Source organism: Eubalaena glacialis, chromosome 17 (assembly GCF_028564815.1).
Source record: "Eubalaena glacialis isolate mEubGla1 chromosome 17, mEubGla1.1.hap2.+ XY, whole genome shotgun sequence".
NCBI classification, from domain to species: Eukaryota; Metazoa; Chordata; class Mammalia; order Artiodactyla; family Balaenidae; genus Eubalaena; species Eubalaena glacialis.
In genome coordinates, this window is record NC_083732.1 from 19067753 (window position 1) to 19081312 (window position 13560).

The following is a 13560-nucleotide window of genomic DNA, read 5'->3' on the forward strand; positions in this document are numbered from 1 at the left end:
AGAAGACACCCAGTATCACTGGTTACCTCCCTTGGAGTTGAACTAGTACAGAAGTCACTCTGTGATAACTCAATCACTCAGCAACCGGACTGGGCCCCTGCCTGAGCTCTCGCTCCTAAAAACTGAGTCTTGTTAACATGGCCTTTGACTGTCTTCATTCTTTGCAGGAAAAAAAAAAAAAAAAAATCCTGTCATTTCCTTTTCATTCTCCCATCCTTTATTATAGCCCTGTTCCTAGCTTTTAGAATACATGGACACTTGGTCTTCTATTCACTGTGACTTACCTTGTTCATGTAGTCACACTAATGCCCTGTGGGTTCCAACATTATATCACCTTCACTGGAACCAAACAGGTATTGGACACGTGTGTTGTGCAGGGTGCTAGTTATCCAGCTTGATTAACAGAAACCAATGTGAAAAAACTCTTTATCAAGACAATATAAACTTCGAGACTTAGAATTTAGAACATTTCTTTTAGTCTCTCTTGCCTAGAAATCTGTTGATCCCTCAAATCAACAGGAAGATGCTGTTTCCAAAACAATGGAGAAACATATATAAAAAGGTGACGACTGCCATTTTATTAACACCAGTATATTAAAGAAAGGGATGGAAGCAGTCTACTAGGAGACCACTAAGAAGTGAGTTAACTATTTAAACCCACTGTAAATATCTGTTTACTGCTATTTTATAACATCTGAGCCAGACGATCTGGATTGATTTTCTCCTCTTAATCTGTGCAGATTCATCTGTCTTTAAGTGGTATATTTCTTTACATCCTAACCAAATTCCTTTGAGGTGTATTAAAGAAAAAAAAAGTCACAGTACTTACTGGCTCTTCTCTTACTGCTAATGTGATTGTTCCAGGTGTTTCTGATTTTGAGGTATCTGTTTTGAGCACCTGAGATGGTCCCCAACACACTAACACAATTTCTTAAATACTTCTCTTTTAGATTCCTGTCTTGTTTACAGCTATCAGCTCAAAGTCTGTTGCTGGGGGGTGGGCAGGCAGGAAGTGGGGGGAGTGGCACCGGGGAAGAAGCCAAATCTCGAGCGCTAACACTCAGGCTTCAGGCACGTGTTACTCTAAGCTCCCACTTCTTTTGTAGTATTACTGAAATTCATGGGGCACAGACCTTTGGATTAAAAGGAAAAGAAGGAAAAAAGGAAACCAGAGGCAATGCTCCTACCCCTCCCATCACAGGTCACCTGTCCTACCTGGCTGGTAGAAGTCAGGTGACAGCTCTCTGGCCACAGCTCTCGCGATGTCACACTCCTGGCGGGCAGCCAGGGCAGCCTGGTCGGCGGCGTCAGCTTTGGCTCTTGCGTGCGCGGTCCTACAGGAGCACAAAGGGCGCGTCAGCAGGGGCGGCACCTAGTTAATTACACAGGACGGGCAAACGGTCTACGGGGCAGGGAGGGCCTGGAAAGAAATGCTAACCGTGACCCTCGCCCCACATCTGCAACAGAAAGTTGGGAGACAGCATACTGTTGTGAGACATCAATGTGAGACGTCATACTGTTGTGAGACATCAATGTGAGACGTCATACTGTTGTGAGACGTCATACTGTTGTGAGACATCAATGAAACTAAAGCGGATGAAACCACCTGTGAATTGCCTCAATCTTTCTTTCAAGGTTAATGGAAGTATAACCCATTGTATGAAAGTATAACCCGTTGTATGAAAGTATAACAAGTTCTGTGCAGCTTAATGCAAAGCCTGGTGTTCAAGACTTAGAGGATGAAATCCCCCGTTGACTTTGGTTGGCATTCCCCCTCCCCGCCCCCCAACCATGGAGAGCAGAATTAGAGCATGTGAATTAATACAGTGCTCATGGATTTAATTTCTACGGTAGAATCAATACAAGGATTTGATTAAGAAAGATCTGCCCACTGGTGTGCTGGTAAAGTAGCTCTCTGGGGGAAAAAAAGAGTAAAACTGATTTGTAGCACTGACTGATTTCCGTGGTGTACATGCTCCCAACATGGCCAGTTCACACTATCAGCGTGACTTTGCTGAATGTGTAGTTGGGAACAGACGCACACCGTGGGCTCCCCCCAGCCTGCAGGGGCAGACCCAGTGGTCTGCTGGAAGGATGTGCTCAGGAGCGTTCCAAGGAGTCCATTTAGTTGTTCTTTAAGCACGTTTCTTGTGTGAAACCGAAAGCAGGCTGAGAGGTGGAGCTGGAAAGGGATCTCATTCAGTCTTCCACCTTCTCCCCGACCCGTCCTCACCCAATGAAACCGCTTATCTTTCCAGAGGACAAGGGCTAGGGAGAGGGCAGCAGGGATAAGAATGGGGCTCCTTATGGCAAGACAGGGGGACTGAGGTCTGCCTGCCCAGGAACAGGGCATTTGGAGGCTGAGACTTTGGGTCATCCTCTTCCAAAGGAGGAGATCTTGTCCAGCTAGTATTTAGACAGTTTTCATGGGCACCTACTTCTTATAATTTTGTGAACTATTTTCTTTTATTAACGCTAGGCAGGGCTATAGATAACTAGTGGTAAAAGCTTAAGGGGAGTCTAAAAGAGGTGCCTGCAGGCATTTCAGAGACAGCAGGAGAGGAAGTTGGGAAATGGCATCGTGCCCTAGCTGGTCTTAGGAGAGATAACCCAGGTGGCATCTGGAGGAGGCCAGCAGACGGGATCCCTAGAACTAGACTGCAGGCAGAAAAGACGGGGAAAAAGGGGTCTGACCTGAGACTGTGGGGCTAACTGGGGGAGGTCCCATTTCACTCCTACTTAGGACCCAGCTGAGCCTGGAGGATTGACGTACTAGAATATAAGTATAAGGGAGATTTTTTATTTTGGGCATTTTTTTATTTTTAATTTTTCGTTCTCTACTATACTCCCAAGGCACAGAACAATGCCTGGCACATAGTATTTACTGAGGGCCCACTTTATAAAGGAATGGTAAATAAATAAAGGAATGTCCTCAGGAACAGCTGGGTAGTTACTTAAAAATGAATGGATTGACAAAACCACAGAGACGGTAAAAAGACCAGTGGTTGCCAAGGGTTCAAGGGGAAAGTGCGTGAGGGATGAACAGGTAGATCAAAAGGGATATTTAGGGGAGTGAAACTATGCTGGATAATCCTCTAATGGGGGGATACATGACATCATGCTTTTGTCAAAGCCCACTGAACTGTACAACACAAAGAGTGAACCCTAGTGTAAAGTATGGACTTTATAGTTAATACTAATGTTCCACATTGGTTCATCAGTTGTACCAAATGTACCCACTAATGCAAGATGTTAATAACAAGGGTAACTGGATGTGGGCAAAGGAGGTATATGGAAACGGTACAATGCAAGATGTTAATAACAAGGGTAACTGGGTGCGGGCAAAGGAGGTATATGGAAACTGTACTTTCTCAATTTTTCTGTAAATTTAAAACTGCTCTAAAAAATAAAGTCTATTAATTAAAAATGAATGAATCAAATTCTAATCATCGAAATTGTTATTTATGAATCATGGAGGATGTTTTAGATAATCTCTGTCTACAGGGTACAGAGTACAGAGGCAAAATCAAGGGGGTAAGAACATTCCTAAAAAACCTGGCTGTGGTAACCCCTGCAAGGGAGCCATCAGTAATGATGCTTTAGTCCCATGTGTTGTGGTGAGACTCAGTGGATGCCCTCTCCTATGTTCTTTCAGTTTCTCAGAATCTCAGCTCTTTTTTTCCCAGAATTATTTTCCATTTTATCTGCTATTCTTAGCTAGAGCCTAATTATGTCTAGGTACCATAATTAATGAAGCCACAGGAGTAAAGTTATCCTGCCCTATAATAAAACCTGCTAGCCCTTCAATGATAAACTTAAAAAACTCAAGTACCGTTTATTCCGAAACAATCACAACCCACCACCACGGAGTGGAATAAAATGGTAGTAGTATTTCCACCACTTTTGACAACATGCTAAACTGGAGAACAGACAAATGTAGCTTAACCTTTCTGCAAATATATTTTGGAAGCACAGCATCAGTGAAGCCTTAACCCTTTACTTTTTTACTTGTTCTTTCCTGTAAGACCAGACAAGGAGGGGGGACTTTTCCATCTAGCACCCCTCCCTGTGTCAGTGCTCCTGCATGGCTGGCACGATGGTGAAAACCACATTCAAGCCTGAAACTAGGTATCTGCTCAGGAGCTTTTGGTAGCCCTGGACCTGATCACAAGAAGTAGAAGAGAACAGGAAGCCATCTGAGTTTGCTGTCCTCAAAAGTGTTGTGCGGCCAGCCCATTAAAACATCTTGATTTTGCCCAGGGAGAAATCTGGGCTTGACCCTGGCCCACGTTATTCATGTGTTCCAATCCCAGGCTCAGTTCTGGAGCAACACACGATCCCTTTAATCACCCAACGGGTAAGACGTGCCATTGTTCATGGGTTGGGGGGAGGGAGGTTTGGGCTAGTCATTCTGGGGAGACCGGTGGAAAAAACTCAAAGTGGATGCCTGGCACGCGCCAACAAGGAGCACGCCTGCATGCCCAAGAAGCCTTTCATTTGTTCCAAAGACTGCTGACATCCATAAATCTTCAGACCCTCAGGAATCTCCAAATACCATTATCATCATCTATACTTTCTCACATAACATGCAGCAAAAAGTAAGTGAAAAGCAACATCTTTCAGTTAGGCGTCAGTGGTAGACTTTCTTTTAGGGTCCTATGACAAATAAACCAAAATTTTAACTTGTAGAGAGTTACTATTTTGGGGTAAAGAGATACAGAGAGGCCTGGGCAACTGGCTAAGCTGGTACAGCAGGTAGGTGACCCCCTCCTGGACATCAGCCCTGCAAAGGTCACTTGGCGACAGCTGAAACAGTAAATGTGGAATTTCTTTTTTTTTTTTTTTTAATTAATTTATTTAATTTATTTATTTTTGGCTGCATTGGGTCTTTGTTGCTGTGCGCGGGCTTTCTCTAGTTGCAGCGAGCGGGGGCTACTCTTCGTTGAGGTGCATAGGCAGTGGCTTCTCTTACTGCAGAGCACGGGCTCTAGGCGTGTGGGCTTCAGTAGTTGTGGTGCACGGGTTCAGTAGTTATGGCGCACGGGTTCAGTAGTTATGGCTCATGGGCTCTAGAGCGCAGGCTCTGTACTTGTGGCACACGGGCTTAGCTGCTCCGCGGCATGTGGGATCTTCCTGGACCAGGGATCGAACCCGTGTCCCCTGCATTGGCAGGCAGATTCTTAACCACTGCACCACCAGGGAAGCCCAATGTGGAATTTCTGAATGGCAGGCATCACCTGTACTTAAGAACTTAATTACAACTTGTTTCTTTCCAATCAGTAATTTGATGAGAACCTGAGTTTTTTTTTTTTCTTTACTGACTAAAATGGTGTTTCACGAACTCTCAGGTTACCTTACTCAGAACAAAATGGTCTGGCTTTCCCAGTTTTTCTTAAACCTAACAGTGCTTTTAAAAAAAAAAAAAAAGCATATAAACAATATACTGAACATGCCCAGCACATAGGCCTACTACTAATAAGGTAGATGCAAGTCCCTTAGACGTCTGTCCCAACTTCTTTCAATCTTTCATATACCTATTCACTGACGTAGCTGATAAAGATTTTAATCTAGAATGGACAAGGATTTTGCTAAAGGTAAAACTGTATACAGTACTTATACTTTTCTATTTCTACTTCTTACATATTTTCTTCCCAACAAAAAACTGCTTCAAAAAATATGCTGATTTTTGATGTCTTTTAAAATTTGTTACTTATTAAAAGTTAAGTCTCCTGGCCTGACTCTGAAAATTTGATGGCAGAGGCTGTCATCTAGTTGGTTCAGGAGCTGTACATGTGATTTGCTTTGATACCCATATATTTAAAGAAAATTCTTAGCAACATTTAAAAATAAGAGCAATTGGACTTCCCGGGTGGTGCAGTGGTTGAGAATTTGCCTGCCAATGCAGGGGACATGGGTTTAAGCCCTGGTCTGGGAAGATCCCACATGCCGCGGAGCAACTAAGCCTGCGAGCCACAACTATTGAGCCTGCGCTCTAGAACCCACGAGCCAAAACTACTGAGCCCGAGAACCACAACTACTGAGCCTGTGAGCCACAACTACTGAGCCTGCGTGCCACAACTACTGAGCCTGCGTGCCACAACTACTGAGCCTGTGTGCCACAACTACTGAAGCCCACGCACCTAGAGCCTGTGCTCCGCAACGAGAAGCCACAGCAATGAGAAGGCCGCGCACCACAACGAAGAGTAGCCCCCGCTCGCCGCAACTAGAGAAAGCCCGCGGGCAGCAATGAAGACCCAATGCAGGCAAAAAAAAAAAAAAGAGCAATTGTACGTAAGACTCCAAACAGCAGTTAACGGCAACCCCATTCGTCCAATTGCTCAAGCCCAGACCCTGTGAGTCATCCTGGTTGCCTCCCTTTCTCTCTCACACCACATCCACGGTCAGCAAGGCAGCCGGCAGGACCTTCAGAATACACACCCGACCCCGCCATGTCTCCTTCTCATCACCGCTCCTGCCCAGGTCACATCTCACTGGGTTCCTGCAAAGGCTGAACTGATCTCCCTGCTTCTGTCCTTGCAGCCCGCCATTCTATTTCCCTTCTGGTTTTCTTGAAATTGCCTGACAATAACCAAAATCCTTTCCTGGGTTATGGCATCACGTGCAAGAAAATGCCAAAAAATGACCTTAGTTAGCCTTCCTTTGGGACTGTGACATTATTCACTTATGAGAGACCTAGACTTGCAAAAACCAATTATCTTGTGTACACAGTAGGAGCCCTTTTAAAGAAGAAATCAGTCTGTTAAGCAAGGAATACTCTCGATATGAACAAGAACTAGGTGTCTCCACAGCTCTCAGCTAAAAAGCAAAGGCATGATGTCTGAGTTCCTGTACCGGAAAGAAACTGGTCTCTCAGTATCGATCTGCTTTTCTGGTCAGACCAACCCCACGAGACTCAGCATACACTCCTCCTGCTAAGGCACAAACGGCCCCCTTCGCTGCCTCTCCGGACTTCTAACTTTCCACCTCTCATACACATACCTATTCATTGGCACAGCTGAAGAAGATTTTAATCTGCAATGGACGCTGATTCAGCTAAAGCTCAGTAAACTTGGTTTAGGAAGACTACTTCTTGTGGGTCCAATCTTTACGTTTATTAGTTCTTGAATGTTAATTTTCTTCCTAAGTTGCTTTTTTGTTTTGTAAAAGACAGGACCTGGAATACTAACTTCAAGACTGTGTTCTTAGGTCCTGGTTAAAAACAAGTTACAGCTTCAGCAAATAGTTGTCTTTTTTGCCGGGGTGGTCCATTGCTTCCTTTTCTAAAAACATTATCAAATTATTTAGATATAAAATGTAAATGTAGGGGCATGGTGTCCCCACTGAAATCTGGTATTTGACCTTGCAAGGGCCCAAACTCTTGCAGAGGTATGACGACACAGGCTTTGAAAGTGTGGGTAGCCAGAGACCAGGCTGAGGCCAGTCTAGTCACAGATGATTTTTGTCCATGAGATCAGAAGTTAAACCACATTACTTTAGCAATCTTAGCGATGCCTTCTTAGAATCATAATTCATACCATGCCCTTGGCCTTTTTTCAAGGGGAGATAGGAGGATGAACCAAGATATCCAAGATAGGAGGATGAACCAAGATATCCAAGATAGGAATATGAACCAAGATTCATGTGAAGAATGTGAAATGCTGTCCATTATGTGTATCACTGTCATGTTCATAAAGATCTGGGCAATACATTCCTCAAAGTTTAGTGCCAGGAAAAATCTGGTCTATGATGATATACTGGTGTGCTTCCTTGCATCATACAATGAGAACTACATTATCTATTGTTTCTCTTTTTGTTACAGCTACCAGGATACCTGGAGTATAATTATCCTCAATCTATGTGCATGGTTATCTTCTCTAAAGACATGGCTTTAACATTCCCTGGTCAGGAATGCTACTATGTATGTGACTTATAATGCCCTGAAAATCCTTTTTGGAAACTGGTAGGTTATTGAAAAAAATTACTTGTTATACTAAGTTTTCTGAACTTCAGCCCCTCATAGTGTGTGAATGCTTAGGGACATATGTGATAACTTGGGGACATCAGAGCCTACTATGCAGCTTCCTTTACAGAATTTTTTTCTATATTCAGAACATTTTCAAGCTTGGAAAATAAGTCCTCATTCTTAAGTACTTTACAGGCTTTACTCCCTAACATTTTATCAAACTTAATAAGCTTAAAGGCTATATTCTCTGGATAGGCCAGGTCAAAAGCGCATTTCTAATCCTCGGCTGGAATATGCCAAATAATTAACTATCTTCTACTTTATCCTGAGTTTTATAAAATTTATCTAAAATTTACCTTGCCATATAATTTATGTAGTGAGAAAAACCTGATGTAAAAACAAATTTAAGGGATGTTTTATTCTTGAAATAATTTTTAGAGAAAAGTCCTTTTAATGAGGGTTATTCTACAGGTCAAAAACATTACCACTAAATAAGACTAAAACTTCATTTTATGGGAGAAAATATTTGCTGATCATATATCTGATAATGGGTTAGTATCCAGATTATATAAAGAACTCTTACAACTTAATAAGAACAACAACAAAAATTAAAAAATAGGCAAAGGACTTGAATAGACACTTCCACAAAGGAGATACAAATGGCCAATAAGCACATGAAAAGGTGTTCAACATCACTAACCATAAGGGAAATACAAATCAAAACCACAATGAGATGCTACCTCACACCCACTAGGATGGCTACCATGAAAAAAAACACCCAGAGAAGCAGCCACATAGCACAAGGAGATCAGCTCGGCGCTTTATGACCACCTAGAAGGGTGGGATAGGGAGGGTGGGAGGGAGACGCAAGAGGGAGGAGATATGGGGATATATGTATAGCTGATTCACTTTGTTATAAAGCAGAAACTAACACACCATTGTAAAGAAATTATGCTCAAATAAAGATGTTAAAAAAAAAAAAAACAACACCCAGAAAGTAATAAGTGTTGGCAAGGATGTGGACAACTTGTAAACCTTGTGCACTGCTGGTGGGGATGCAAAATGGTACAGCTGCTGTAGAAAACAGTATGGTGATCCCCGCAAAATTAAAAACAGAATTACCATATGATCCACCAATTCAACCCCTGGGTATATACCCCCTAAAATTGAAAGCAGGGTCTCAGAGAGATATATGTACAACCATCTTCAGAGTGGCATTATTCACAATACCCAAAAGGCAGAAACAACCCAAGCGTCCATCAATGAAAGAATGGATAAACAAAGTGTGGCATAAACATACATGGAATGTTATTTAGCCTTAAAAAGGAAGGAAATTCTGATGCATGCTACATCATGGATGAACCTTATGCTAAGTGAAATAAGCCAGTCACAAAAGGACAAATATTGTATGATTCCATTCATAGAAGGAACCTAGAACAGTCAAATTCCTAGAGTCAGAAAGTAGAAGGGTGGTTGTCAGAGGCTGGGAGGAGGGAGAACAGAGAGTTGTTATTTAATGGGTACAGAGTTTTAGTTCTGCAAGATGAAGAAGTTCTGGAGATTGGCTGCACAACTATGTGAATGCACTTAACACGACGGAACTGTACACTTAAAAATGGTTTAGGACGGCAAATTTTATGTTATGTCTATTTTACAATTAAAAATTAAAAAAAAAAATCACCCACGAACAAGTATTTCTAGAACATCCTATGTGTCCAGAGGAAGTGAGGAGAAAAGACCAAAGGTTGGGCTCTCAGACGAGAAATTGCCTCACTAATCCCAGCCAGGGCAAGCTAAGTCTAGGGAGGGGAATGGCGGTAAGAAAAGGAAGCGCCGAAGGACACTTTAAGGAAAGAAGTGTCAGAACTCTGAAACATGAGGGCAGCCTCCACATCTGTTTTTCCAGCTCTTAACATAAAGCCTGGCCCAGAGGCTGTCCTCAACAAATATTGGTGGAATAAATACATAGGTAAGAAGGAGAGAAACATAAAAGATAACCCCAAGGTTGCCAACTTGGTGTCCAGGTGAATGGCTTTACTACAGAGAGAAATTGTACAGATGGGAAGGAAAGACAGTTTGAAGGTGATGACAAGCTCAGTTTTAGACGGGTAGGATTTTACACGACACAAGCACTGCCATTTGGAAATACAGGGCTGCAGTGCAAAGTTAAGGGTCAAGGTTAGCAACAGGAATGTGGGCATCGTGATCACAGACGATGAGCTCACAGAAGATGGATGAGCCCATCAAACACATGAGTCAAAAAAGCAAAGAACCGAGGGTGGAGACAATAGTGTCCGCTGAAGGAAATAAGTAAAGTGAGAGGCAGTGGCATACGGGTAGAAGGCGCACTTCCAACAGAACCATTCAAAGTTCTTGTTCTTGGATAAATCCTGTGCTCCTCTTAGGAGTTAAGCGGGCCAGATCTGAATTTGTCTCTTCTCTGGGGCAGCTGCACTGATCGGCTGATTTTTGGGCAGTTAGAATTAACAAGTGCAGTTAAGAGTCTGAGAGAGGGATCGTTTGTTAATCCTGTGATGTGCTGGAGAAAGTGAGGGCTGAGAAGAGGCTGCTGAATTTGATGAGAACCCCTGGGAGGGCAGTTCTAACAAGAAGGCCACTGCAGAAGCCAGACCGAAGGGGGTCGGTGAGGAAGGAACAGAGGAAATACAGGAAGCAGGTGTGGGCCACATGCTGGTGATTTCTGACCCAGAAAGGAAGGAGGAAGTTTGGACGGTAACCAGGAGGATTAGCTGGGCCAAGGGAAAAAGACACTTTACTTGTATCGGTGAGAGCTGATCCTGTTGGAAGGTGGGAAGAAAGATGCTCAGAGAACAGAAAAAATGAAGGGGCTTTGAGAAGGTAACAACCATTGGAGTCGGGTCCTAGATGAAGCAAAAGAAAGGAAACAGGAGAAAAAACATAAGGACAGTGATGGGTTGATCCAATGTTTTAAAATTATTTAAAGGATCCTAAGCTTGAAAGAGAGAGTGCTTTGGGCTCTGGAAACCAGACAGGCCTGGGTTTACACCCCAGTTTATCACATCCTGGCTGTGTCACTTTTGCCTCAGTTTCCTTACCTGTAAAATGGGGATGATATTACCTTGTACAGATGCTCTGGATCAGAACTGATTTATATGAAGTACTGAGTACTAATGTAGAGAGAGTATTTAGTTGATAAATGGCCATTATTAGTCCTTGGCTGAAATTTAGGGCTGGTAGGGAAAATCTGGGTGCTTAAAGAGGTGAGGATTTGGAATCAGCACTGCACAAAAGTTCTAAGGAATGGAAGAAAGGAAAGCTGGAATTGCTGAACAGCACGGGGAGGACCTGATCTCAGGCCAACATGATTCTGCATCTTCCTCTGGCAGGGGTCTCTTTTCTGAGAGAAGCAAAGAAGGAAGAAGGGGCCATTGATGCAGGGTAGAGATTTGAGCAAGGAGGATGGAAATGTACCCATCACAGAGCTTTGGGTAGGAGGAAGGGCACATAGCCAGTGATAGACGCTGGACCAGATGAAATACAAAGGGTTAAGTTAGGATCCAGTGAACAATGTGAAGTCAATCTGATGACTGTAAAGTCATATAAACGCAGACTATTAATACAGTTATTACAGTTTTAGGTGCTTTTTAATTGCTTGAAATAAGGTTTCTTTCCTATGGCAAATTTCATAGAAATAGCCTATTCTGACTAAATCTGGCTTACTACTAAAGGGTGTTATCTTTAGTTCAAGTTATCAGCCAGCAGCCTTTTGGTAACAAAAGGCGGGTCAAATTATTTCAAAATGGATGCATATTCTATAACATGAAATTAGATATAATCATGGCTACATTTCTTTTTAGTGCTGTAACAGAAACATCTGGATGTGCCTAAAAAGAACTTTACAACCTTCGGGATCTGGGTTGTGATGAGAATTGACGAGAATTGTCAGGTCAAGGCTGTTTTTATTTCCATGTCAGTGCTGTTATGCTTTTTGTCCTTTGCCAATGGTCACTGTGGCGAAAGATTAAAGTATGACTAAGAGCAATGTAAGACTACCTAGTGGTCGAAACACATGATGGCAACTAGCAGTGTTCAGCCGAGTGACTGAGGGACTCCAGTGACTGGGTCACGGACAGACCTAACTTCCGCTTTACTGCAGCAAATGCCCAGTGGATGAGCACTTGGTGGTGCTAAAACAATCCCATTTCATAAATACTTAAACATTAAAACAAATAAGCAGACATCATTCATGCCTTCAAAATGACATAAACCATGTAGAACTCCTAGTTGAAACAGTCTCTTAGGTAGTAAAATATCCATTTTGTAAATTACCTAAAACGGCTCTCTAAAGATCCCAAATCTACCAGTTACCACTTCACTTTGATCTGTCTAGACCTGCCAAGATAGTGAACAATAAAGGCATCCATTCCTCTACCGGGCATGCGATGCTGAATGGTACAAACGTGAACTTGCTTGGGACTGGCTTCCGCAAAGCCATTCTGCATCTGAAGCTTTATTATATTCAACATACGTGTTCTGAAGTTGTTGAGTTTATAACAGGACTGCTTTGCGAGGAAAGCCAAGATAGTAGGGGTACAGTTATTCTCTCAGCAAACCAGTTTTATTCACTTCATGTTTCCTTGTAGGAACTGTAATTCAGTGACTCCACTTATTTTACACCTGGTCCGTGACAATGACTCGTTCCATAGTTCGATTAAGAAGTCCTCGACTGCTTTCACTTTAAATCTTTAGTCTTTTGCTGCAACAGATATTGGGGACACCAATATGATGAGCACAAAGGATTTGCTCTGATTTACGTTCACCTTCTGGATTTGAGGAAGTGACTCTTGAAAGTTCTGCTTTACCAGACAAATTAAAAAGCACAATTAGAACTAGACATGCCTCGGAGAGTCTACGAAGTCCCTCCCCTGTGGTCAGATAATTACTATCCCTTCTGTAGGGATTTAAGACTCAGAGAAACCAAGGAACATATTCAGTCACACAGCAATTCAGTGGGATGAACGGGCAGAAGCCAGGTCTCCTAACCTTTAGGGCAAAGCTGGCTAACTATGCTGTCAAGAGAGATTTCTGTACTACTGTCTGCAGATTTTGTTTTAGCAAATGTTCTGTGATTTATTTCATCTTCTAGTTATAAACTTTTCTTTCTGCTATAAATATTCCTTCATAACCATAGTTCTATCTTCTTATATTCATGCTTTCTCATTATTGAGTCTGCTGCCCTCCTTATTTCTCTATTCAGTTATCTTTAATATTAATAGATTTTTAACTTCCACTGAAAAATGCAAATGTTGAGCTTTCTTTTCCTACATATTTTTAAAACCAGTTTTGGCTGACTTTCAAATGAAATACAGCTTAGAAAACATCTTACTAAAGACTATAGGAAAGATTTGGTTTTCATCAAGGTTATTCTTTCGCGGGAACATTTTAGGTGGTGTTAAAAATACTGCAGATTCATCTCATAGTTGCCTTCCCCAAATCACCAAATTAGTAATTAACGCCTCCAAGTTTAAAAAGAAATATCAGAAGATCATCCAGTTCTTCCTGAATTCTTAAAAAGTTGTCTTCTTTTTCCTCATGAGAATCTTAAAAAATTTCTT

General features: G+C 42.3%; 1 protein-coding gene across 2 annotated transcripts in view; it reads right to left on the bottom strand.

Annotated features, from left to right (window-relative positions):
* Positions 1 to 13560, bottom strand: part of JPH1 (junctophilin 1) — a 78122-nt gene that overhangs the window by 17355 nt on the left and 47207 nt on the right. For both annotated transcript variants that reach the window (XM_061171681.1, XM_061171680.1), the window contains exon 3: positions 1216 to 1334. In XM_061171681.1, the coding sequence (XP_061027664.1) occupies positions 1216 to 1334 (119 nt within the window). The remainder of the gene's footprint in view (positions 1 to 1215; positions 1335 to 13560) is intronic.